This window comes from Nicotiana attenuata, unplaced genomic scaffold (assembly GCF_001879085.1).
Source record: "Nicotiana attenuata strain UT unplaced genomic scaffold, NIATTr2, whole genome shotgun sequence".
NCBI lineage: Eukaryota > Viridiplantae > Streptophyta > Magnoliopsida > Solanales > Solanaceae > Nicotiana > Nicotiana attenuata.
The window spans coordinates 843,647-871,345 of record NW_017670330.1 but is presented as its reverse complement, the minus strand read 5'-3'; the positions used below and the strand labels follow the sequence as shown (position 1 = coordinate 871,345).

Sequence of the window (27,699 nt, the reverse complement as noted above, 5' to 3'; positions counted from 1 at the left end):
ATTTCAGAACCCAGAACCAAACAAAGGCAGAGACGGTCACTTCCACTCACTACACACTTGCTTCCTCTTCCATTTTCCAGTGCCTCTACTTTCCCCATGAATTATCCCCAAAAGTAGAATTCTCTGTTTCGTAGTATTGAAGTCCAAAATGGTATTTGCTGCAGCATTAGCAGCACCATTGACACCTCTAATTCCTTCACATAAAGTGTGGGCTTCTTCCGGCACAATAAGGAAAAATAGCAAGACCCAAAAGCAAAAGTTAGAACAGAATGCTATTGGGAACGTAACAGAGGTGGTTAAAAAGGACGCGAAGTTTATAAAGAGGGGAATTGGCAAGGGGCTGCAATGGGCTAACAAAGCCTTTGCCATTCCGAAACTTACGAAGTCCCTTGATAATTTCATTTGGCTTCGTCATGTTGAGGACCCGCGGGGCGCTGTAACAGTTTCTGACGCTCCTTCCTGTCCTCAGCCTCACTACCCAGGTGCCTCTTTTTTCCATTCTTTTTTGTTGGTTTACTTGGAATACGATTTTAACTGGGACTATAATATGTTGTACTTTGTTATGTGCAAAATCTATGTTATGTAATGCCGAGTATGTGATTGATGTTATGCCTGTGCTCTTTGCAGTAACAAGGTACTTTATTTTTTATTTTTTCTTTCTATTTTTTTTAGAAACTCGGTCAGGGTGGGAATTCCATGACCATGAAACTGAAGAAATAGGTAGCACATTGTGTCTGAATTAGTCTCTTTAAGAGCATGATGTGATTGGACTGAAAAAACTGAGTACTATAGAGTTGAAATGAGGTAGAAATCATTTGTCTAGTGGTATTTGCTTAAAAGACTCACAAGATAGCACCATTTGGAAAAAGAAGAGTTTCTTATCGGGGCTTTGTCAATGCGGAGGCAGAATTTTTACCAACGGGATTCAAAATATATAGTAAACACGCGAAAAAGCCTAAGGAACACAATTTTACTAGTGAAACTTAAATACATTATCACAATCGCACTTGATGAGTTTTCATTTTTTAAAATGTTCAATAACATCATTAGGAATACTATTAAATACATCTCTTTCTACATAAGGCACCACACAACTGCTCAAAAGTTCATCATCAATTCGATTCTTGATAAACTTCATTGTTGAAAAAGCTCTTTCAACGGATGTAGTGGCAGCAGAAGCAAAACAAGTTTCATTAAGTGGAATGCAAAAGGAAATTTTAAATGCTTCTTTGTCAGCACTAACTTTCTTGAAAGATCACAAAGTCGATATAGATTTGAAAATATTTCATGGATATCATGAACATCAATAATGTAAGTCGCAAGTTGATCAAGAGCAGTCAAACTAAACTCAATAGGATATAATTCAGTCATTCTCATTGTATTCTTGATTCCAAAACTAGAAAATGAATCCATGCAAACAAGAGTTACATGAAGCAATTTTCACCTTGTCAAAACCATCATTGAGTTCTTAGTAGGCGTTTGGACATAAAAATTGTAAAATTCGAAAAAATGGGGAATTTTTTTTCCAATTGAAAATGGTATTTGAAATTTAGAGTTGTGTTTGGACATAAATTTCAGTTTGGGTTGTTTTTTAAGTTTTGTGAGTGATTTGAGTCAAAATTTTGAAAAACAGCTTTTTGCAGTTTTTCAAATTTTCGAAAATTTCCAAAATGCATCTTCAGGTGAAAATTGAAAATTTTATGAACAAACGCTGATTTCGAAAAAAAGTAAAATTTTTTTGAAAAAATCTTCCATCAAATTTTATGTCCAAACGGGTACTTAAAGTTGTCAATCAATACTTTTATAAAATATTTCACCACAATAAAAATGTAAGATAATATAATCAGTAGGTTTATGCCATTATCTTCCAGAGTTAACGTATGGCTCGTTAAATTAGGTACCAAAATGTCATACTTGATAAGAAATACAGATAGCAAATGGATAAACGCATCCCATCCATTGTCTTGTAAAGACTCCAGTCTTCTCCTAGCTACTTCAACAAGTATCATGGCTTTTATAATATCCTGCTCCTGTTAGTCCGTTCTAGGTTTCAAGGAAGTTTTATCAATTACAATGTGCCTGAGAATGCCCTTAGCGTTCAATTAGAGCCTGAGGTCTCTTTTATTTCAGCTTTTATGCTTTATTTTTATTTTTTGGGCAGGGCAGGGTGGGACAGTAGTACTACCTTCAGGGGTAAATTGGAATAAGAAGACACTCCAATCATCTTTTACTATTCGGTGAGTGGATTGCAGAGTGCTGATCTCAGATTTTTGTGGATGATGGAGTAAAATGGCTATATGGTAAATTTTAAAGACCTTTGTTCTTTAGGGTCCCAGTATACCAGAGGAAAATTGAAGAAGGAACTACCAAATCTGTCTCCATTATGTTTGTTTGGCGCATATCGCTTGAAAGAAGTGGGAGGACCTTAGACTTGACTCACGACTCAAAATTTCCTTGCCAAGCTACATGAAACAGATTGCGGAAGTTCGCAGAAAAATTATTGCTAATTGACGGAAGCGAGAAGCAAAATATTCTGATAAAGACGATCATCAACTGTACTCTGTCTATCACCTAAGTCGTGTACCTACGGAAGTTTTTGTTTACCCATAAAAACTGAGATTGTTGAGGCTTTTTCTTTAAACTGGTAATAATTGTATTAAAATGGCACTAAGAAAGTGTAACAAAAGCATGTACATCAGTAGCCAAGCAACTGATGGCCTATGGGTTTTGGGGGGGGGGGGGGGGGTCTGGCCAAAAGAAAATTGATGACCTGTGGGAGATTGTTGAGAGTTTTATGAAGTTCAAAACAAAGACTGACCGACTGTGAACAGCTCATGCTTAAACTTATTGATAAGAGTAAAATCATATATGAGCCCATATGGTGGGTGTATTCGTTACGCCAAGTTAGCTCATCATAGGGGTTTCTATTTTGAGAAAAGGTTTAAGTTCTTCGATCATTAAGTTAAGGTCAGAGAAAAGGTTTAAGTTCTTCCCCTTCTCAATAAAATTAAGTAAGGTCAGAGAGTAAGATGACTATTTTTCAACAGTTGCTTGATTCCACTAAATCTTTTTACCGGAAAACTGGCCTCGAAAATAAAATATTTGAGCACGAGTTGTTGTGGTCCATTGGCCAATTTAAGTTAGCATAGGGAAAGGATCCACTACAGTGAAGTTTTCTCAGTCACTCTTCAATGAATGTGTGGCACGTTTTAAAAATCACTTTTAAAGGTTTGGATCTTGCATTCTGTACATTCACTTAAAATAAACGTATCTTAACATCTTAGACAAATTAAATAATAAATTATTTTCTTAATACACTAAGTAATTAAAAAATAAAATAATAATCAAGCACAAGAATAATAAACGAAAGAAAAGAAACAAAGAACTAGTTGTATTTTATTGCTACTGCACAAGAAAAGAAGAAACAAGTTCTAAATGAATAGAGAAAAAATAAATTGAGTTTATAATGCAAGATTGGAATCTTTCAAAGCCATTTTAAGCACTTGACACACCCATAACTCCATTGAAGAGTAATGGAGCAAAATCCACAGGAGGGGATCCTTTCCCTATTTAAGGCTGATGGGAAGACCAGGTCAAATTTTACCTTTCTCCTTATAAAGTATGTTAAACCAGGCTCGCAGCAACTAATTTGTTTCTCTGATAGATCTAGGAATATATTGCTAATCGTCTTTTGTGTATGACTTTGTGTGTGGTGTGACGGGGTAATGCTTATTACTTATATCCATTTTCAGGTTGTTAGACAGTAAAATAAACTTAATGCAATCCTTGTTCAACGATGTTTGACATTGAAGCTTGGCATCTTTTAGCAGAACTATCTGGCATGGATTTGTTTGTGGCTGATATTGAAGCGTTGGAGGCATATCTTAATTATTTCTATTGCATATCAAAGCGATGGGCCAAGCCACTTCCTGAAACATATGATCCAGAACAAGTGTCGGAATATTTCAATTTGAGACCCCATGTGGTGGCTCTTCGTCTCCTCGAGGTAATTAAGAGTATTATTTTGGCTTTGGTTCATCTCTCCTGTTCAATCAGTCAAATTGGGTTAATGGTCAACAACCTGTTTGCATTTTTCGCATTATACGTCTACCTGAGCACACATATCACGCATCTCGAGTCCTCTCTCATTTAGAAGGATATTTGTCAGCAACCTTGTGGGAGCAATTTGGCAACAATTGGAAGTTACTGCTTTTGGTTTAGTCTTTGGGCCAGGGTTATCTGGAGTTATCCTAGACTTGTTCTCAAGTCTAGACCTCAAATACGTATATACCTCATATCATATGATTAACTTGTAGCCGTGAGTTCTTTTCTTATTTCTTTTACTGCATGCACATCTGAGATGTGGTTATCTTTACCAGTAATAAAACTCTAACCCATTATGGTAAACTTCAATGGTCTCTCATAACTAATCATCCATACCATTCAAATCCAGAATTGTCTCCACTTTCTTACTATTAGTTTGAGTAGTGATAGGGCTTAATGTGTCACTTCATTACACTCCTCTTCCTTGATATTAGCTCAACCAATATTGTCTTAATATTTAAATAGCCATTTTTAACTTTAACTTTAACTCTAGCAATTTATATTTTTTTAGTTGAATCTCCACAAAGTGACTAGCAATTTGCATTTGGCATAATCAGTTAGAGTTTATACTAGAAGATATGTAACACATGTACTATGTGTCTCAATTGTAGATGACAATAAGAATGCTATATGCTGAAGCAGGTCAAACGGGGAACACTTGTCAAGTGTAGGTGTTATGACTTCTCTATGACTGTATATTTGCTACTAATATCATGGTAAACCTGAGAGAGAGGCAATGGTTTTGACCCAGTGTTTTGGAGAGCGAGAACCGGAAAAAAGCAAGGAGGCCTCGCTTCACCGAAGTGAGAAGCGAGAAGCGTGAAGCGAAGCGCGCGCTTTTTTAATGTGAAGCGCAATTTAATACATAAATAAAAATTATTAAATAGGCATAGATAAATGACCAAGAACTCAATAAAAATAACATATTAAGCAAATGTTTCAATTCTTAAAATAACATTGGACTTTTGTGCTACTGCTAATTGCAACTCCATACGCCCAAGCTGGATCTTTTTTTGGCTTGATGCCATTGAATAATAAGATAGAATTTTACTACAATCACCAACCAAAAAAAAACAGAACTGGTAAACCAGGGCAGAACCAGGGAACAGCAGTTCTAAAAAAAACAGGGCAGTAGCATAACATAGAAAACAGGGCAGAACAGAGAAAAGAAGAACTGAAAAAAAATAGAAAAGAAGAAGAGAAAGAGAAGACGAAAAAAGAGGAGAGGAGTCGAGAGGAAGCAGGTAAACCAGAAAAAAGCAGAAGAGAAGAAAGAAAAGAAAGAGAAGAAGAGAAGAGAAGAGAAGAAGAGAAGAGAAACTTACCTTGAGAGAATAAGAGAAGAACCGAAGAAGAGATGTCGCAGGATGTTTTGGTTTCAGCAGTAGCGAGAAATGTTTTGGAAGAAAGGTGCATAAGTGTATTTGCAAATTTTTTTAGAAAAAACCCTAGGCAGCCGCTGGACCTCGCTTAAGCGAGCTTTTCTTACTTTTTTTACTCGCCTCGCTTCTCGCTTTTTTGCCTGAAGCGCTCGCTTTTTTTCAAGTGCCTCGCTTTAGGTCAGAAAAGCGCAGGCCTTGCGCCTCGCCTCGCTTCAGCGCTTTAAGCGAGAAGGCTCGCTTTTAATAACCCTGTTTTGACCTCATGGCTTATGTCTAGTTTTAGGCAACTCATGACTCTGTGAAACATTTGTTATTACCTTATCTGATTCCTCTAGAGCTGTTAACAAGGTAAATCTGTAAAATTGCAATCTTATGGGGCTTTATTTTTTGTAAGGTATTTGTTGCCTTCACTTCGGCTGCAATCCAAATTAGAATATCAGGACTTCTCCCCACTTCAAACAAAGATGTTGAGAAGGAAACTTCAAACTACATTTTTGGGAAGGTTTTAAAGGAAACAATGCTAAACCTTGGGCCTACTTTTATCAAGAGTAAGTATTGAGGACTACCTTAATTTTCGGTTGTTATTGTCCAGTGCTGTCAATGAACTATTGCTGTATTCTCTTTTTCTGGTTTGAAGTCATTTGATGAATTGCATATCAAGTGTATTTCATTTCTAATCAACAGATACCAGTTTAATGCTATTTTTCTTGTTGCGCAGTTGGTCAGTCCCTCTCAACAAGGCCCGACTTAATTGGTGCTGATATTTCAAAGGTTAGTTTACACACATATGTCCTTTATGCTACTCTTTTCACCAATGTTATTTTGTCAAACTTCATAGTTGATATGCATTATTTTCTACAAGTAATGTATAGGATTTGTTGGTTGTGCTTTTTCTTCCCCTTTGAGTAGTGTTATATGTAATCTCCATCTGTATGATCCAATTGGATTAACATCACCGATGATCTGATATTTTTAAGTATTAAAATCTATAAAAGGTACAATAATCTGTAAGAAAAATTTGGGGATCAAGAGAATTCATACATGTGAACATGAGAATAGCCTAGTGATATGGACCCTTCACCTCAAACCATAAGGTTGGGTGTTTCAGTCGCCAAGGGAGCAAAAGCATGGAATAGCCACTGTTCAACTTCTGGCTAATAGGGTGGGGTTTACCAGTTACCACATATAATATATTTGTATATCTATATATATACATGTATAAAAGAAATTTTACATTTGGGAGGATAGTTAGGCTAGTCTTTTAGGGGTCATTTGGTTATCAGGATAGGGATACTAATCCCGGGATAATATTTGGGATTACATTTATCCCATATTTGGTTATAGGTATTAGCTAATACCTGTAGAAGTTTATATTAAAAACTTGGTATTTGCTATTCACATTGGATGTCGGATAATTATAATCCTGGGATTATTAATCCCTGGATATCCCATATTGGAACCAAACGACCCCTTAATGTAATGTTGAAAGTCACTTCCAGAAAAAAATTAAGTTGAAAGTTGGTTCCGATTCTTCCGTAAAAAGGCAAGTATCAATATGAACTAAAGGTGTATCTTTTGCTTTTACTTAGAGAATAGAATCTGTAGAATAATGGGTATATCCAGTTTATTATACTCAGTTTTAAGTTAAAAGGAGAACATACTAGTTCAGTTGAAAAACGTCATATCATGCACGAACCAAGTCACTTCAAATCTCATGTGCGCATCTCTACTATTGCTGAAGTTAATGTGATACAGCTGAAGAGGTGCAGTGCAAGTTAACATTAATATAGAAGATGATGGTGATTACACTATAAGATGATTACATGTTACACCACATTTTTCTTTACTATGAGGTCATTTTCTTTCAATGCATCATTGCTTGCGACTATAAGCTCGCTAAGCTGAAGGCCTTTTAGACCAAAAACTTGGGTGTTGCATAGTGTGAATCTAGCGAGAAAGAACTAAAATTAATTTTGAGAAAGCCAGAAAGGAGAAGTGAGAGCTTCTTTTTTTAAATTTTATATTAAGCCACCTTGTAGATTTGGGGGATTTGGCCTAGACCCCTACCTTGTAAATTAAAATCCAAAAAGTAAATACACCATGGAGGGGGACAAAACCTAATCTCCATGTGAATTGGGCATCCCCAAATTCACCCAAAAAAATTTGCATATGATAATCTGTGTGACCAGTTGTGTGCATTTGTATGATTATGCTAAGTTAGAGAGGACTCCTCTCTGTAATATGTGAAACAATAAGAGCCAACACAAAAAACATCACTTACCTTGTAAATCAAAATCCAAAAAGTAAATACACCATGGAGGGGGGCAAAATCTAATCTCCATGTGAATTGGGCATCCCCAAATTCACCCAAAAAAATTTGCATATGATAATCTGTGTGATCTGCTAAGTTAGAGAGGACTCCTCTTTGTAACAACAACAACAACCCAGTGGGATCCCACAAGTGGGGTTTGAGGAGGGTAATGTGTATGCAGACCTTACCCCTACCTTGGAGGGTAGAGAGGCTGTTTCCGAAAGACCCTCGGCTCAAGAGGAAGAATAGAAACAAATAAATAACAACAACAAGGCCAAGAAAATTATATCAACAATGTAAGGACCGGAGAAAATAAATGGAAGAAAGCAGTAGCAATAGCAATAGCAAAAGTAGTAGCCACAAGCAGTAACACGACAAGGTACTAGAAATCGAAGTGGAAGATAATACTAAAACAACCCTAATACTGCATTCTAAGAATCGAAGACAATGTACTAGTCAGCTAGCCCTAATAAACCTGGAACAGGTCAGAAAAACACACAACCTATAACCCCTCTACCCTAATCTTCGACCTCCATACCCTCCTGTCAAGGGCCATGTCCTCGATAAGCTAAAGTCGCGCCATGTCCTGCCGGATCACCTCTCCCAAGTACTTCTTAGGCCGCCCTCTACCTCTTCTCCTACCTGCCAGCGCCAGCCGTTCACGCCTCCTCACTGGGGCATCTGGGCTTCTCCTTCTTACATGCTCGAACCATCTAAACCTCGCTTCACGCATCTTATCTTCCATAGGAGCCATACCCACTTTCTCCCGAATAACCTCATTCCTAATCTTGTCCAACCTAGTGTGCCCGTTCATTCATCGCAACATTCTCATTTCGGCTACGTTCATCTTTTGGATATGAGAGTTCTTGACTGACCAACATTCTGCCCCATACAGCATAGCCGGTCTAACTGCCTCCTTACAGAAATGACCCTTAAGTTTTGGTGGCACATTCTTGTCACACAGAACGCCGAATGCTAGCCTCCATTTCATCCACCCCGCCCTATATGGTGTGTGACATCCTCGTCAATCTCACCGTCCCCTTGGATAACTGATCCGAGATATTTGAAACTTCCTCTTTAGGGGATGACTTGTGAATCAAGCCTCACGTCTATATCTGCTCCCCCTGACACTACTCGAAACCCTTAGACTCTAAGGTCTGTCGCCAAAACTCCAAATTTTCGTTGACACTACCTCGCGTCTCATCAATCAGCACTATGTAGTGAGCGAATAACATACACCATGGCACCTCCCCTTGAATATGACGCGTTAGTATATCCATCACCAAAGTAAATAAGAACGGACTGAGCGCAGATCCTTGGTGTAACCCCATCCCAACCGGAAAATGTTCCGAGTCTCCTTCCACTGTTCTCATCGAGTCTTAGCTCCATCATATATGTTCTTAATCACTCTATTGTACGCTACAAGAGCACTCTAGCCTCCAAGTATCTCCAAAGGACCTCCCGAGGGACCTTGTCGTACGCTTTCTTTAGGTTAATAAACACCATATGCAAATCTTTCTTCCTACCCTTGTACTGTTCCACCAACCTCCTAACAAGATGGATCGCTTCTGTAGTCGAACGTCCCGGCATGAAACCGAACTGGTTCTCGGAAATAGACACCGTCTTTCTAACCCTCGCTTTTACAAGATGGATGACTCCTCTCTGTAATATGTGAAACAATAAGAGCCAACACAAAAAACATCACTTTTGTATGAGAAGCTAAATGAACACAATTTAGAAAGTAGAAACCCAAGCAACTAATTTTTTTATTACCTAATTATAGTTAATTTATATTTCAATTTAATTTTTGTTTCACTATCCAGTCGATATAGTACTTTGTTACGGTTAGGGATTGTTTAGTTGGTAGGATGAGGGTTAACAATCCCGGGATAAAATGCAGGATTATTTTATCCCACATTTGGTTATGGGTATTAATTAGTCTCGGGAATCATTTTGTGCTAAAATGGTGGATTAGCTATCCCATGTAGAAGGTGGGATAGCTAATCCCATGGAATATCCCAACCCATAAGATATCCTTGTGTATCCTATTCCACCAACCAAATGACCCTTTAGAGATTAAAACACTTCAAGGGCAAAATTGGTAATACATGTTTTTCCTTCATTTTTTTTATAGGTAAACTACAAGATTTTTTGATACGTTTTTCCTTCTTTCGTAACCCTCACACCAACAACAACAACTACCAATATAATCCCACAAGTGGGGTTTAGGGAGGGTATTATGTACGTAGACCTTACCCTTACCCAGTGTTATAAATAGTGCTCGCCTCAGCGCTAATAACTTGAGGCGAGGCGATTCGAGCGGCGTACGCTATTTTGACTATGTTGCGTTGCGATTGTAAAAGGCGGGCGCCTTTGCCTGTGTAGCGAAAGGCGCTGTGTAGCGAGAGGCGAGCTGTGGCGTCGCTTCTTGAAAAAAAAGAAAGAAAAAGGCGCAGACATTAAAAGAAAAGACCATCGACTTAAAACATTAGGGCTTGCAATGATTTCACGTTTCTTTCTTCTTCAACCTTCAAACAAGAGAGTCCACCCAGCCCAGGTAAGCTTCTCTTCTTCTATTTCCTTTCTTCTTTCTTCTTTCTCCTTTTTTTCTTTCTTTCTTCCTTTTCCTTCTTCTCTTCTTCTTTCTATTTTTGTGCTCTGTTTTTTGTCGAGCAACAGTGCAGAACAGAGAGTCTGTTGCTCTGTTTTTTTTTTTTCATTTTTCTTCTTCTTTCTATTTTTTTTGCTCTGTTTTTTGTCGAGCAATAGTGCAGCAAAAAGAGTCTGTTTATGCTCTGTTTTTTTTCGTTTTTCTTCTTATTCTGATCTTCTTCTTTTCTTTTTTTTTGTTGCTTTGTTTTTGATTGAGCAGCAGTACTGCACCCTGTTTTTGCAGAGGCAGATGCAGAGAACTTCTTCAAAACTTCAAACCAGAAATTTCCTTCTTTTTCAGTTATAGAGTAGAATTAATTGCACACTGTGAATTGATATATTTATTAATATATTATTGTTATTGAGTTTTTAGTTATATGTATAATATTTTATTTTTTTTATATAAATTGTCGCTGCACATAAAAAAGGCGAGCGCTTCGCTGCGTGCCTCTCGCCTCAGTGAAGCGGGCCCTCGTCGCTATTTGTCGCCCCACGGTATCCAAAACACTGCCCCTACCCCGAGGAGTAGAGAGGTTGTTTCCGATAGACCCTCGGCTCAAGAAGATGAAAAGAGACAGTAGCTCAGCAACACAACAGAAGCCTGAAAGATAATACCAGCATCTTAAGAACCAGAAAATAGATGGAAAAGCAATAACAATGAAAACGAAAAAATAGTATGAACATAACATGAACCACTAGTAGTCTAAGACAAAACACTATCAGACTACCCTCACACCCACTACAAAGTAGAAACTAAGCTTCAACCCTAATGCTCGACCTCCACACTATCCTATCAAGGGTCATGTCCTCGAAAATCTGAAGCCGCGCCATGTCCTGCCTGATCACCTCTCCCCCATACTTCTTAGGCCACCCTCTGGCTCTTCTCTTAGCCGCCAAAGCCAACCGCTCACACCTCTTTACCAGGGCATCTAGGCTTCTCCTCCGCACGTGCCCGAACCATCTAAGCTCGCTTCCCGCATCTTGTCTTCGACGGGAGCCACGCCCACCTTCACCCGAATATCTTCATTCCTAATCTTATCCAGCGTAGTGTGCACACGCATCCATTTCAACATCTTCATTTCTGCTGCTTTCATCTTCTGGATATGAGAATTCTTGGCCAGCCAACACTCTACCCAATACAACATGGTTGGTCTAACCACCGCTCTATAGAACTTACCTTTAAGTTTCAGTGGAACGTTCTTGTCACACAAGACGCCGGATGCTAACCTCCATTTCATCCACCCCCCTATACGGTGGGTAACATCCTTGTCAATGTCCCTATGCCCTTAGATAAGTGACCAAGGTACTTGAAATTTCCTTTCTTGGGGATAATTTGTGAGTCAAGCCTCACGTCTATGTCCGCTTCCCCCGACACATCATTGAACTTGCACTCCAAGTATTCTATCTTAGTCCTACTCAACTTGAAACCTCTAGACTCAAGGGTTTGTCTCCAAACCTCCAACCTCTTGTTAATGCCGCCTCACGTCTCATCAATCAAAACTATTTTTTTTATTTTATATCATCAGCGAATAACATAACTCATGGTACCTCCCCTTGAATATGGTGTGTCACCCCATAACGACCGGAAATGCTCCGAGTCACCTCCCACTGTCCTAACTCGAGTCTTACCTCCATCATACATGCCCTTAATCACCCTAATATTAGCTACTGGAACACCTTTTACCTCTAGGCATCTCCAAAAAACTTCCCTAGGGACCTTGTCATACGTTTTCTCTAGATCAATAAACACCGTGTGCAAATCCTTCTTTCTATCCCTGTACTGTTCCACCAACTTCCTAATAAGGTGGAAAGCTTCCATAGTTGAACGACCAGGCATGAACCCGAACTAGTTGTCGGATATAGACACCTACCTCCTCACCCTAACTTCCACCACCCTCTCCCAAACTTTCATGGTATGACTTAGTAACTTGATACCCTTATAGTTGTTATAATTCTGGATATGACCTTTGTTCTTGTACAGCGGTATCATCGTACTCTACCTCCATTCATCTGGCATCCTCTTCGTCCTAAAAATAACATTAAACAGCCCAGTCAACCACTCCAAGCCTGCTCTACCCACATACCTCCAAAATTCTACCGAAATTTCGTCTGGCCCGGTTGCTCTGCCCCTGCTCATTTTACGCACATCTACCATGACCTCCTCAACCTTAATGCGCCTACAGTACCTAAAATCTCGGTGACTCTCGGAGTGCCCCACTTCACCTAGCACAATGTCTCTGCCCCCCTCTTCATTCAGAACTTTATGAAAGTAAGTCTGCGATCTCCGCGTAATCTGAGCCTCTTCCATCAACACTCTGCCTTCCTCGTCTTTGATGCACCTCACTTGGTCTTTTTTTTTTTTTGATAAGGTAAAGATTTCATAAATAAGTACCAAGATGGTACACAAAATTACATGAAAGAAGGCTCCAGAATAGCCAGTTACAGTAAATGCACCTCACTTGGTCTAGATCACGAGCCTTCCTCTCTCTTGCCTTGGTTAGCCGGGAATAACTTCTTGTCCCCGCCTTTGTCCCCCAGTTCTTCATACAGATTCATATGCCGCAGTCTTAGCCTCCGTGATTGCTAACTTCGCCTCCTTCATAGCTTTCTTATAACTTTCTATGTTCGCTCTCCTCTCCTCCTCATCTGTGCTCTCCACTAACTTCTGGTACGCCACTTTCTTTGCTTTCACTTTTCCCTGGACCTCGTCATTCCATCACCAATTGCCTCTGTGACTACCAGAGTAACCCTTCGAGACCCCTAACACCTCTCTTGCTGCCTCCCTTATACGGTTCACCGTCATTGTCCATATATAGCTTGCGTCCCCACTACTCATGCACAAATTGAAAACCTGAAGAGTTATTGTGTTGATTCGTAACCCTCACAACGTAACAAGGTACCATATCTACTGGATAGTGAAATAAAAATTAAAGTGAAATATAAATTAACTATATTAAGTGATAATTTTTTTAGTTGCTAGGATTCTTAATGTGCTCTCTTAGCTCTTGCTTCTCATACAGAAGAAGTGGTATTTTTTGTGTTGACTCTTATTGTTTCACATATTACAGAGAGGAGTGCTCTCTAACTTAGCATATCGTGCAAATGCACACAACTTGTCACATAAATTATCAGATTAGTTTTTTTTGGGTGAATACGGGGATGCCAAATTCACATGGAGGTTAGGTTTTGTCCCCCTCCTTGGTGTATTTGCTTTTTGGATTTTAATTTATGAGGTAGGTGTCTAAGCCAAACCCCATGCAGCTACAAGGCGGTTTAATATAAAATATAAGAAAAAGAAGCTCTCGCTTCTCCTTTCTCAAAATTTGTTTTAGTTCCTTCTTCGCTAAATTCACACTTGGCAAGACCCAAGTTTTTTGTCAAAGGCTTTTTGCCTAGTAAACTATTAGCCTGGCTGACACCAAGAGTCCCACATCGGTTGTTTAAGGGATAGTTGGTCTCTTTATATGGCTTGGACAATTCTCACCTCATGAGCTAACTTTTGGAGTTGACTGAGGTCTAAAGTTCATTTCTTTATCGTGGTATCAAAGCAAGACCCATCCCAATTCTCATTTTTCTGATGTCGGGTGCCAGTATTATATTATCCACGCTCCAGATGTATGGTCCCGGACATGCAAGGGGGTGTTGAAGAGAGTCCCTCATGGGTTGTTTAAGGGACGAGTGGGCTCTTTATATGGCTTGGTCAATCCTCACCCCATGAGCTAGCTTTTGAGGTTGAGTTAAGCCCAATGTCCATTTCTTTATCAAGGACTAAAGTAGGGGAAAAGGTCAAATACTCTTGTACTTTGCATAAAGGTCTACATTTGTCCTCCGTTAGAAGTTGGGGTCAAACATACCCTCGCTGGTATACTTTTGGGCTAAAAATGCCCTTACTTATTGACAGGCCTTTGTTTGAGTCTTAATTATCTCTGATTGTGCTGATTAGCACTAGAGGCCGACACGTTGCTCTATTTTAGTTATTCCCTTATTTCCAGCTTCCTCTACTCCCCTCCACCTTCACACCAAAACAACCACTATTTCACCGCTGGTCTACTACCTTCTACCAAAACTTTCACCACTATTTTTACAGTCAGACCACCTTCATCAACACCACTTTCAGTCTAAAAATCCCTCTTCATCACCGTGACTAATTTCCATCAGAATAAAGGAACAGAATACAGAGCGAAATCAGTGGGGATAAACACCTAAATGAACAGTAACAACAATGGGGTTAAAGGAGCCATGTCGAATCAGTGTGAAAATGCTAAGCCAAGTTGGATTTCTTGCGAAATAGATGCAGTAGCTTTAGTTATATTGTTGTCTTCTTCGTTCCTCCATGGCTACATAATTCTTCATTGTTTAAAATTACCTGTGGTCATCTATTCGAAATGCTTAAACCATAAAGGTGGGTCTTTATCTCTTTCTCTGTGTTCCTATATGATAACATTTTAGTGGTTTTGCTTCTCGTCAGTTGTTGTTTCTACTATTTTAAGAGCAATTTTCTCCTAAGAACTTCTAGATTGCAGAGTAGGTGAAGAGAGTACATATAGATATTCAGAGAAAAACGAGGAGATTACGGGCAAGTAAAGAAGAAGTTAAGAGAATTGATAAGAAGGGAGATTTGGGTTTTAAGACTGAGTGCGTCTAGGTTCATAAAGTGCAGAGCTGTTGATTGATCTGTGGGTAAAGCTTGCCTTCTCTTGGGGGTGGGTACACAGGCAACAAAATGAAGGGGAGGGGTGGTGGTAAATGTGGCTAATATGGTCGGGTTAAAATTAAGCTGATGCATGACAATCATTTAAAAACTAATTAGACTTTAATAGTTGTCCGTTAGTAAGTAAGGGCATTTTGGCCCAAAAGTATAACGGTGAGGTAAATGGCCCAAAAGTATAACGGTGAGGGTATGTTTGACCTCAACTTCTGACGGAGGATAAATATAGACCTTTTTCTGAAGTACAAGGACAATTCCGACCTTTTCCACAAGTAGAAACCTGAACAGAGGACCGACAGTAGCGCTAGCTGGTTCTCAACATAAATTTCTGGATTAGAAATAAACATATATCCTTGATCCTAATGGTCCATTCAAGTAGATTGTTTTAACATGAGCGAGCAGGTCTAAATCTTCTTGCTGTTTATTGTGCCAATACCAGAGCTATGCCACGTTATAAAAAAATAAAAAAAGAAATCCTGCTATGCTTACATGTTATTTCTATTTGAACTAGAATCTGACGAAATAATGAAAAGCTTGTGGGGTCACAATTCCACCACCCCAGGAGCAGAGTGCTTCCTGCTTTCAAGTTACATATTTAGGTCAGTGGGGTTCTTTGTTACAGTTTGCTTTTTCCTGATTAGTTTTTCCATAGAAAGCAGAATTGTTGTGCGACAAGATTATACAGTGCCACACCTGCCACTTAGAGTTCTGTATCCATGTTCTTTGTAAACATGAAACATATAAAGATGGTAGATCATGTTCTATTTTCATCTTTGTTTTGAATGGTGATTGCAGGCACTGTCTGAGCTCCATGATCAAATTCCACCTTTCCCCAGGGATGTGGCCATGAAGATCATTGAGGAAGATTTGGGTTCTCCTGTTACGACATATTTTAGCTACATCTCTGAAGAACCTGTTGCTGCAGCTTCATTTGGTCAGGTGGCTTTTTAATCTCTGTTTTGTAGATGGTTTTGATATTTGTAATTGTAGGATATTTCACTGTGCACTCTTTTACGTAATATTGAAGATATGAAGCATATCACAAATTGTTTATTCATAGTATTGTCTTTATACTGTATAGGTGTATAAAGGGAGTACGCTCAATGGTTCAAGTGTGGCAGTGAAAGTTCAGCGACCTGACCTGCACCATGTAGTAGTTCGGGATGTATATATTCTTCGTGTTGCGGTTCGTGTCTAAATTACTTGTGCCAGGTTTTTTCCCCGTATAATCATTGAATTCAAGACTAACCTAGCAATTAATTGCTTCAGCTTGGACTCGTGCGGAAGATAGCCAAAAGGAAAAATGATCTTCGTCTATATGCAGACGAGCTCGGAAAAGGGTTGGTTGGGGAGTTAGATTACACCTCGGAAGCTGAAAATGCTTTGGAGTTTAAGGTATTTGATCGGTTTTTGTACAACCTCCTCCTCCCTTCCATAAGCAAAAAAAAAAAAAAAAAGAATTGAAAAACGAAGGAAAAAGGAAGAAAAATAAGAAGAAAATAGGGAGAAGTCAGTTAGATAAAATACAAAAACAGCTGTAAAAGCATAAATGAAGGTCCTACTAGCTAATTGCATATGCTTTTGATGGATTTAGATGTTAAACCACGATTGTGGTCCTTGGTCGTGTCTGCAAGATTTATAAGCTATTTATAAGCTTCACATATTTTTTTCACTGTTGGTTGATGTAATGCCTTCAAATTTAAGATGATATCTCAACTTTCCTATATTCAAATGTGGTGATTGCTGTTGTGACAAAGACAAGCATGTCTGACATTGATCTGCTCCTCATATAAAAGAAGCAATGTGCCATTCTGATCATGCACTGAAGTAAGATACTAACCAGGACCTTGCTTCCTTGTTACTTATTTAGTTGATTTTGGGCGCATGTTGAAGTTGGAATTTATTTAAGTGATTATCCAACAAGCGCATACAGTTTTGCCATGAAATTATGGTGCTCCAACCTAAATTGCTTGGTTTCACATACAATTTTGTCTTATGATAGTTTAATCCTTTTCTTCTGGATCATAGCTGAGACTCTTTTCTACGCATGTTCTTTTCCTTTTCAATGAGTAACTGAGAATATGCTCTAGCTATGAGACTCTTTCCTACATTTGTTTTTTTGTTCCTTTTCAATGAGTAACTGAGAATATGCTCTAGTTATTGTCTTTCACTATCTCTTGTCAAACATCTACTACAGGAAGTTCATTCTAGATATTCTTTCATCCGTGTTCCAAATGTTTATCAAGGTCTAAGTGGAAAGAGAGTTTTGACTATGGAATGGTTGGTTGGTGAGAGTCCAACTGATTTGATGATGATATCCACCGAGGATTCTGTTGTTCATCAATCAACACATGGAGTGGGGCGCCAAAGTGAAGCTAAACACCGTCTGCTTGATCTGGTGCGTTTAGTTTTGTTCTTTAATCATTCTTTACTTCACTGAGAACAAGACATTATTATCCTTATTGTGAAGCTATTTAAGCATTTACTAAGGTGCTTAATTCAAGGTCAACATGTTATATAGATCAAGAATTTTAACGATCTTTAGATAAAGCTGTGGGAATTCGAAATTAATAGAGAGAAAGGAATCAGCAAAATGGTACATCTTTGTGCTTGATGAATTATGGCAAGAACAATGTGATCAAAGGTGGTTATGTTAGGTACCCACTTTCAGCTGATTTTCCTCTACCAATCTGGAAAAGAAAATGGAAAGTAGACTTGAGTAGTTATCTTGAAAGGTTAAGGAACTATCTTCTTTTGCATGGCATGATGTGAGATGCATCATTCTAATATCGCTGATCCTTTCATGCTGATAGATTCTTCTCTATCAACTACTGCTCTAGGTTAACAAAGGAGTGCAGGCATCACTAATTCAACTCCTTGACACTGGGTTAATACATGCTGATCCACATCCTGGAAATTTAAGATACACATCATCAGCACAAATAGGGTATCTTTATAGTTTCTGCTGAATAATCAATTTTCTATTAGACGCAAAGAAGTTGGAATGCTGTACTTATTGCTCCCATCGAACTCTCCCTTGTTGTAGGTTTCTTGATTTTGGCTTGCTTTGTCGGATGAAAAGAAAGCATCAGTATGCTATGCTTGCATCCATTGTGCACATTGTAAATGGTGATTGGGGATCTCTTGTGCTTGATCTAACTGAAATGGATGTTGTTACGCCGGGGACTAATTTACGCCTTGTCACCATGGTATTATCTACATATCTTAGCACATCATATTTTACTTTTCAATCTTATGGTGTTCTGGTGCATAAAATTATCCGATGCGTATCTTTAAGCCAACTGCTTTAAGCTCAAATGGATATCAGCTCTATAGGCTACTAACATCACCTTCTTTTTTGAAAAAATTAACCAGGATTTGGAAGTTGCTTTAGGGGAAGTTGAATTTAAGGGTGAAATTCCTGACATCAAGTTTAGTCGGGTAAGGATTATAAATTTATCAGCTGTAATACTTGTGTTGCTTTCTCATGTTAAGTGGATGGTAGCAGTGCACAGAGCCTAGTTGGCTTGTATTTTGAAAATTGTTTCTGAATATATAGAGTAGTAATTATGTGTATTGTTTATAATCAGTTTTCTTTTGGAAGTAATAGCTCCAAAATTTGTCTTTTCTTTATGATATCTGAACACTTATTGTGATTAATGAAACTGATTAGACCAGAAACAAAACGAAAACCTAAGTCAATGAGGTGAAATAATCCAAACCAAGCTGGTCCATTTATAGCATTTCTATTGCATTTCCACTAACCATATTCTTTAGCTTATACCCCCTATGTCCCACTTTATGCGACACACTTTCCTTGTTAGTCTCACAAAAAGAATGCCACCTTTTCTCTTTTTGGGAACTGTTTAGCATCCCTGTTTTACACTTAATGACATGATTTGTTGGGACCCAATTGATATGAAAGTTTATTCTTCTAGGAGAAGAAAAATGAAAAGACATGTGGAACTCTCAGTCTCACTACCATTCATTTAAAAGGATTATTTTGGTACTTTGTATATATTTGGTTTACATGTCAAAAGTCTTCTTTAATTCTTAAATTCCGTGCCTAGCCAAACATCTTCACATAAAATATGAGTGGGAGAGTAATAATTAGTCAGCTTAGTATCCAAAAATCTTTTTAATTCCCTCGGTATAAATTGTAATGGGTCTTCGGTAAGTGGACATACTAAGGCCAAGTTGCTACCCCTTTAAATGGGATTGGTTGTAAGTGAACAATGGGCTTCTTCCAGAAGTGTAAAAGAAGACTTTATGAAAGCTATTGACTACTCCGAACAACGGGAGAGATTTGAGAAGAGTTCTGATGCTACATAGCTTTGATTCATAAGAAAAAAGCAGCCAGGGAAGTAAAGGACCTTAGGCCTATTGGGTTATTGGAAGTTTCTGCAAGATTGTTACTAAGCTGTCACAAAAAAATTAGATTGAGAGTTATGCCAAAGCTGATTTCCAACATACAGATGGCTTTCTTGACAGGGAGGCAAATTATGGATGCAGCTTTAATTGCAAATGACTGTCTTCGCTCTAGAATGAGGGATAGGAAACCAGGCATAATGTGCAAACTTGATATTGCAAAGGCATATGATCATGTTAATTGGGGCTTCCTTCTCAATGTTCTTATAGATTTGGGCTTTGACAGAAGTAGCAAAAATTTGATTTAGCATTGCATCACTACAGTTCGACTCTCTATTCCTATTAATGGCACCACACAAGGATTCTTTGCTACGCAAAGAGGGTTGAGGCAAGGAGACCTAATCTCCAATCCAATTCCTGTTCGTGATGGAAGGTCTCGGTGGAATGATGATTTTTGCAGTAAATGAAGGCTGGATCAAGGGCTTTAAGATGAGTAGAGGACAGCAAAGTGATCTCTCCAACACATCTTCTATATGGTGAGGATACACTAATTTTGACGAACAAGAAGTGAGACAACTAAGGTATCTGAGATTGATCTTTAATGTCTTGAGGCTATTTGCAGGGCATCATGTCAGTTGGGCAAAAAGCAGGCTAAAAGCAGTCAATTCAGTGGTACAATTGCACAACCTGGCAGCTATTCTTTGCCTTCACATAGAAAGTCTCCCAACAGTATATCTAGGATTGCCTTTAGGGGCAAAACACAAAGCTGATTCTATATGGCAAGATGTGATTGAAAAATATGAAAAGAGACTATCCAATTGGAAGAAACAATACTTTTCTCTTGGGGGACGCTTGATTCTAGTTAATAGTGTATTGGACGCAATGCCGGCATATATTACGTCTTTGTTTTCCAATGCCTATTAAAGTAGAAAAGAGACTGGACAAGTTTGAGAAGCGACTTCCTCTGGCAACGGAATAGAGATTGTAAAACCTTTAACTTAGTCAAATAGAACTCAGTCACCACACAAAAATGAGGAGGTTTGGGTACAAGAATCTAAAAATGCAAAATAGGAGTCTTTTGATGAAATGGTGTTGGAGATTTAACGATGAAAACAATACTTCATGGAGAAAGGTCGTCACTGTGAAGTATGTCAAATGAATTAATGGGTTTCAAAGATGGGTCCCCACCTCATTGAGCGAGTGTTTGGAGAAACATTAGAGCTCTTTGGCTATCCTTTTCTCAGGACTACTGCAATCAGAGTTGGCCATGGAAGAAAAGTGTCTTTATGGCCTGGCAATTGGCTAGGACATTCACCTCTTAGAGATCTATTTCCCATGCTTTACGATCTAGCTTAAGATACCAGACTTACTTTAGCACAAATCAGGGAGGGTAATAGTTGGAACATTCTCTCTAGAAGAAATCCTAATGACTGGGAAGTTAGAAATATTACAAAAGTTTCAATCTTTTAGCTTCATTTTCTGGTTTTGACAACAATACTGATCAGTTAATCTGGAGAGGGCAGGACAATGGTTCACTCACAGTCAGTTCATGCTACAAGATGCTAATCAGCTTACTTTTGGCCCATGGATGAGGATTTTGAAAATTAAGGCATCGATTAAAGTCATGTGTTTTATGTGGTTGGTCAAGGAAGAAGCATGGTTGACTAAAGACAATCTACATAGGAGAGGGATACAACTAGTCAATAGATGCTACATGTGCGGAATAGAGGCAGAATCAGTTAACCATCTTTTCCTACATTGCTCTATATCTACACAGATTTGGCAGATGTGCCTTAAATTTTGGAATCAAAGTTGGCTATGGAAAAAGGGCTATGGAAAAAGAGCTGCTGAACATCTTTCATGCTGGAAGCCTGGAACAGAAAAGGGCTATCCAAGAACCTGAAGAAGACTTGGGATACCATACCTGCCTGTATACGGTATGGTGTATATGGAAAGAGAAATAGAAGATGTTTTGAGGACAAGAGAGCTCTATTGTTGAAGTTAAATCTGATTGCATTATGGTGCTAACAATTTGCTGTAAAATGGAATTGGTTAGTGATGAACTTCTGTTACAGCTTATAGAAGCTTTTGTATTGACAGTGGAGGGGTTCCTTTCTTTTGTTTTTTCCGTTCCTTTTTTGGATGTAATGACAGCACTTTCTTAGTGCTGTTCTTTTTGACATCAATAATATGTACCTATTAAAAATTAGTTATAAACATCAGTTTTTCTTAATGATAAAGCCAATAGTTATATTAGGCATGCCGCATGCGAAGTCAGAAAAATGAAAAATAAAAAGAAAAAGAAAAAATAACTTAGTGATTCAAAACAAAACGGAGATAAAAATTTCTAAAAATAGAATGTAAAGAAAATAAATTACAAAGAATGGGGGAACGGAAAATATCAGAAAATGAAGATAGCAGAAAAAAATTAAAAAATTGCCATGGCGGTGGTGGAGAGGGAAACTGGTGCAATTGGAGGTAGGACAAGGCTAGAAAAATAGACACACTGAAGGTAAGGTGGCATCAGCATGACAAAGAATTTATTTGGGGCGGCATGTTGGGGAGAGAAGATATCAGAGATACATTTTTGTTACCACGAAATATGCTGGTGCCATAGATCATTATGGAACTAAAACCTCATTTCTGTTAAGGATGGCTAGGACAGGGAAAAGTGAAGTAGAGTGATCGTTTTTGTGCTAAGAAAGGAAGAAGAAGGGATCAGGAAAAACATGAGAGAAGGTTATATGCGAGAGAATATGCAACCTACTATCTAATATGACAATCCCTTGATACTAATGGCTTCCTCTTCCTTGGTTTAGAAGCACTTACCCTGATTTTGGCCTTAACAAGAGTGCTTAAAAAAATCATAACAAGTACTGGGTAACTCTTTTCTGACCTTATCTAGAACCAAATCCTTGTACCGAATGTGCTGTGCGACATTTTAAGATATCAATGGTGGAGATTATTGGTCGCACATACTTATGTACTGAAATGCTTTCATAGCTGGTGAATTAGAAAACTCATCCTTCCCCGTAACAGTCAGTGGAATTCTTTTCTTTACAAATATTTTTAGTCACAACTTAAATGCAGCTGTTTGTATGCTCTGGAAGATCATAGGTATACACTAATGTCATTTGTTCCTTCCTGAATTCGCTGAACGTTTCATTTGATTTCAGCACAGGCTTAATATAATCAAAGTCAAATAGTGTTATAAGAGTGAAGAAGCACTATGTACTCCTCTGCTTCTTACCTTCATATTGTTATATGGCTGATTATTATGATGTGTGTTTGCAGGTTTTGAGTAAAATAGTGTCTGTAGCATTCAAGTATCATTTCCGCATGCCACCATACTTCACCCTCCTGCTTCGTTCTCTTGCGTCATTAGAAGGTAGATAAGCATGCCAAGCTCATATTTCTTACAACTCTCCTTTTTCTTTTTGATAAGTAAGGTTAAGAATTTAGTTAGAATCAAAACAGCAAAAAGATCTATGCTTCATTTGATCTTGACTAAAACTGATAACCATATGAAACAAAGGGAGTGTTAATTAAATGGATCATTTGTTTGGCTGTATAAGGAGATCAAAATCTCAGCATAAAATTTAGCATAACTAGATAGCAACATAAAGCCCTGTATTACTAATATAATCTTTATATAGCTAATGCAATGTTTGATTTCAATCATAAAATATTGCATAACTAATGCATTATTTGGTTTCCGGTATTGAACTCTGCGCTAGTGTACCATTATAACTTACGGAAGTTAATGTTTTTTTTTTGAGGGGTTGAGTAAGCATGCGTGTAATTAACAATACCTAGATAAACATATCTTAAGACAAAAAATGCCCTATAAGTAGGTAATCCTGCATAGCATTTTGAAATGGTGCCATTTTAAGTTGAAAAATCTGCTAATGTAAATACTACCCGAATCGCGATAAAACAAGCTACAAAAGGTTAAAACTAATCCTAAACCCAACCTAAACCTACAACTTGCAGCAGCCCCTAATTTCCTATCTTTCCATGGAACCTATAATTTAGCTTCTGTTGTAATTCTGATGTATAACGTGGTTGCCTTTTTTATTTCCTGGAGAAGTAAAGGTAAATTTTATAGATGATATGAGCAAAAGTAAGACAGTGCATAAAAGCTACATATTGTGCAATTTCCAGATTATATCTAATGAAATCTATGTCATTTACATAGACTAGGTTGCACCAAAAAACTAGCAAAAAAATACATCTGTGCTTCACGCTCTGTATATTCCTCTGTTTACCTTTAAAAAAACTGTTGTTTCTTTCTGTCCAAATTGTCCACCAAAGGTATGGTATTCCAAATCTTGTTGAGTCCAACTCTGTTTCAACTGTGTAAACGATCCAGAATATAGTGTGGTATTGTCCATTTCATGACAAAGATTGCAGTGAATATGCTCCAGATCTGATAAGTGATCTTACACTGCAAAAAGGAAAAAAAAAAAGGGATGACATAGCTCTTCAGGGTATTTTTCACATGAAGTTATCTCACATCCTCGGTCACCAGCCAAGAAATGTAAGAAAACTTCAAAGGTGCTTTGTTTTACCAAGTCATCCTCCAAAGCCAAGAGTTAGTGTTGCAAGAAGTCAATAATCTATAGCAAGACCTAACAGAGAAAATCCCATCTGAGTGACCTTTCCATTTAAAAGAGTTATCCTTGTGCTGGTCCAACACAATAGAGCTGAGAAGATCAAAAGAGAGAAAGTTCTTATTTCCCAGTCCACTTAAGAAGAGTTTCTTTTTAGGAAAAAAATACCATTCATGGGTATCAAAAAATTCAACAATTGTAGCATTGTATAGAGAAGAAATGCTGTAGATGTCATGTATAACGTGGTTGCTATCCTTGGTGTATGAACGTTAATGAAGTGAACCTTTGCCTTTCAAAAATAATTTATGCAAAAATTCACCATTAGTGATTTTGCTCCCTCTTCCAATCTGAATGTGCGTGTGTTTTGAAGGTGCAACCAGTTCTTCGTTTTGTCCCGAAAATGGCTCTTAGAGCGGGTTCCTTGTGGGATTGAATTTTTAACATTATACTTATTGTGTTCCAATATAACTGTATAGCTGTAACATCCACTCATCTTCTCAGGATTGGCGGTGGCTGGAGATCCAAGTTTCAAAACTTTTGACGCTGCATTTCCATATGTTGTTCGGAAGCTTCTCTCTGATAATTCTGCTGCTACGAGAAAAATTCTGCATTCGGTATTTTACCGCCTTATACATTCGGTCTCTAGTCATACTGTAATTGACCTTAATGGTTGTCCCTTGACATGTTAAACATCATATTTAAAATGGTGTTCACTGAGCTTATTCTATTTACTGTTTTATCTGGTAGTTGGCTTGTGGAGGAAATTATGAGAGTTTTGACTTAATAATCTCACATCTCATTTGGGGAAAAATAAACTTTAGAAAAACTCGGGCATGATAGTCAATATCTTTTACAGTGAAGTGGATCGAAGGTTACCATCACCTTATACACTCTTTCTTGATTTTTCTTTTGGAACCCTCCTCATGCTTACTTTACCTTTAAAAAATCTTCTCCTTGTTCTGCTATACAAAATTTGCTTATTTACTGATACTGTTAACGAAAAGATGACTTTTAGACTTCTGTATCACCTTTTTCTTCAATGTTATGTTTCTGTTCCCTATTCAGGTGGTGTTAAACAGAAGGAAAGAATTTCAATGGCAGAAGCTAGCTCTTTTCCTAAGAGTGGCAGCGACTAGGTACCATGACATAGTCCTTATTTCATTATACCCTTTTTCTTTTTGGTTTTTCGATCAGTAAATTTTAAATGAATGCTTGTGTTGTTTCTTAGTGTATTCTTTATGCTTCTTCCTTGACATCCTCTTCTGCTAGATTTATCTATTGTATCTGTTGCTTAGCCTCTATACTTTTGCAAAAGGAAGAAAGACGTAATTTTCAATAGATACAGGAGTCCCAAACTGCGTATCTTGCTACCTGTACTTCTTACTTATCTTTGATCATATCTTTCTAATTTGCTTTCTGAGTTTTTCATATCTTGCTTTACATGAGATTACAGTGCTTGGTTTCTGTTTCTTCTTTGACTGCTTCTTGAAAGGATCTAAAAATTGTTCTTTCATGTATCCAGTGGTGAAAGGCACTTTGCGTGCTTGAGACTTGAGAGATCTATAATGTGTTTGAGAGGTGAAAATTTTTAGTCAGGAGAATGAGGAGGGAAGGACAGGAAATGAATCATCTCGGTTTTCTCCTTTCTTCCTCTGATGAGGAATGCCAGCTATGGTATTGGCAATATTTTTAAGAAGCCTGAGGAATGTGACACAGTGGACTATTTGCAAATTAGTTACTGTGAACTTTTATATCTCCTAAAGCAATATTAGGAGTAATGCATATTTCCTGACAGCATTCTGTTTCCAATATTATGCATTCTCTATGCAACGAAGAAATCTGAAAGAATTAGACTTGATGGGCCAGTTGGCTACTGCATTTGGTGCATCTTTTAGCTTCTCTTTCAGATCTGACGGTTATTAGAAGCTTTTTCTCCTAGTACCTTGTGGATGTTGACTGCTAACTCTTTCCAGGAAAGGGCTAAACGCTACCATGGCACCAAATCCTCAAGCATCTCTTGCTTATCTGAACTCTATCGTGGCACCAAATACTCAAGCATCTCTTGCTTATTTTTCTGATAGAGCTGCTGGTGTAATTGATGTTGCAGACTTGGTGTTGAGAATACTACCATCTAAAGATGGTATTGTACTGAGAAGATTGCTGATGACAGCAGTGAGTGCCTTTGCCTGATATATTGCCTTGACCTGATATTCTTTTACTGTTACCTTAAATATGACAACCCTTTGCTTTTAAAAGAATCAAAGCTTGGCAAACTGTTGGCCTTAAATGGGATCCTGAGGCAGGGTGGGTGGTGGTTCGAAGTAGAGTCTTGCATTGAGTCATATGGTTTATTAAGTATGTAAATTCAGAAATGTAAAATTGAAGTTCAATGGAAAATTCCTTCTCATTATATGTGTTTGGTGTCTTTACAAAAATGTTTTTTCGTGAACATTTGGAGGTGAAAAAATATGTTGGCCTTATTCTCTAATTTACACATGGAAAAACTGATCGATATCTACATTTTGGTTTGCAACTTGATATCCATTTCTTGTTGTAGGATGGAGCTTCATTAGTTAGAGCATTTATTTCCAGGGAGGCAGAACTGTTTCGTCAACATCTTTGCAGAATTGCTGCTGATATACTGTCCCAGTGGATATTTGAAACACTTGGAAGTAAAGTAATTAGCTCCCAAGTGCAGCTAACGGGTGCAACCACTGTAAAGCTGGGATCGTCTTCGGCAGTGTTCTCACCAGACTATGATTACAAGTCAACCCTCAGGGATCGGCGGCTTAAACTGATTCTCTTCAAGGTCTTAGGTTCTGCAAGAAAAAGTCCAATACTGATGATGAGGTTCTTCTGCTCTTCATTTCTGATTTTTGTCAAAGCATCAGCTTTGGCTTGTCATCGGTTTTTGGTTTCTCTCTCTTACGCTTACCTGGATCGTGTATCACTTGTTCCAAGAAAAGTCGTACTTGGTGCATAAAGTTTTGGTTCAGCCACATGCAGTTGAGTTATTCAATACCCTCTTTTACAAGTTATATTAAGGAGATTGCAACAAATCACATCTTATGAAAGATGATGAATACCAGAATTGAGTAAGCCTTGTTCCCAAAATGGATATTCTTCTACTTGCTTGAGCTAAAATAGATCCGAGCACATGCAGCAACTCCTTGATCTATAGCATATAACCCGATCCTCTATCCTTCCTCAAAGCACTCAACAGATATCATGACTCTCACTTTGCAAGTTGTCGGAGGACTATCTTTTGGCTCACCATATGCATAGGAATTCTATGGTTGGCGTTATAGAAAATTGTATAGGACAAGTTGTATCTCTTTTTGGCATGTATATCCTTCCTTATTCTTATTCTTGCTGGTCTAAAAGATTTTTAAAGAATAGGAAAAAGAAGGATTGTTGTATATTGTTGCAGATTGAGGGACCTTTTAAGGGAAAGTGCAAGTTTCTTATTCAGAGTAGTTCACTTAATGTACTCCTAATATAGGAGAGCAACTGCACAGAGCCACAGTAAAGTTTAAAAATGTTTCTTCCTCTTTTTTCTGA

General features: G+C 38.0%; 1 protein-coding gene across 2 annotated transcripts; it reads left to right on the top strand.

Moving 5' to 3' along the window:
* Positions 1-2: 2 nt before the first annotated feature.
* Positions 3-27,699, top strand: LOC109237965 (uncharacterized protein sll0005). 2 transcript variants are annotated; one of them, XM_019404381.1, is made up of 16 exons: positions 3-482; positions 3,831-4,006; positions 5,881-6,034; positions 6,205-6,257; positions 15,953-16,096; positions 16,239-16,343; positions 16,427-16,552; positions 17,355-17,555; positions 17,998-18,104; positions 18,204-18,366; positions 18,533-18,598; positions 22,820-22,913; positions 24,640-24,752; positions 25,204-25,274; positions 26,112-26,310; positions 26,696-27,699. In XM_019404381.1, exons 1-16 carry the CDS (start codon positions 149-151, stop codon positions 27,119-27,121), a joined length of 2,532 nt encoding a protein of 843 aa, XP_019259926.1. In that variant the 5' UTR covers positions 3-148; the 3' UTR covers positions 27,122-27,699. The 2 variants fall into 2 exon arrangements, with proteins under 2 accessions (XP_019259926.1, XP_019259925.1); XM_019404380.1 differs by having other exon boundaries at positions 3,828-4,006.

Bases quoted from the DNA above. Each gene is read 5' to 3' on its own strand.
- LOC109237965 (XM_019404380.1), top strand. From the start codon at position 149: ATGGTATTTGCTGCAGCATTAGCAGCACCATTGACACCTCTAATTCCT. The intron at 483-3,827 runs GTGCCTCTTTTT...GGCATCTTTTAG, and splicing joins TCCTCAGCCTCACTACCCAG to CAGAACTATCTGGCATGGAT. The intron at 26,311-26,695 runs GTGAGTGCCTTT...TTCTTGTTGTAG, and splicing joins GAAGATTGCTGATGACAGCA to GATGGAGCTTCATTAGTTAG.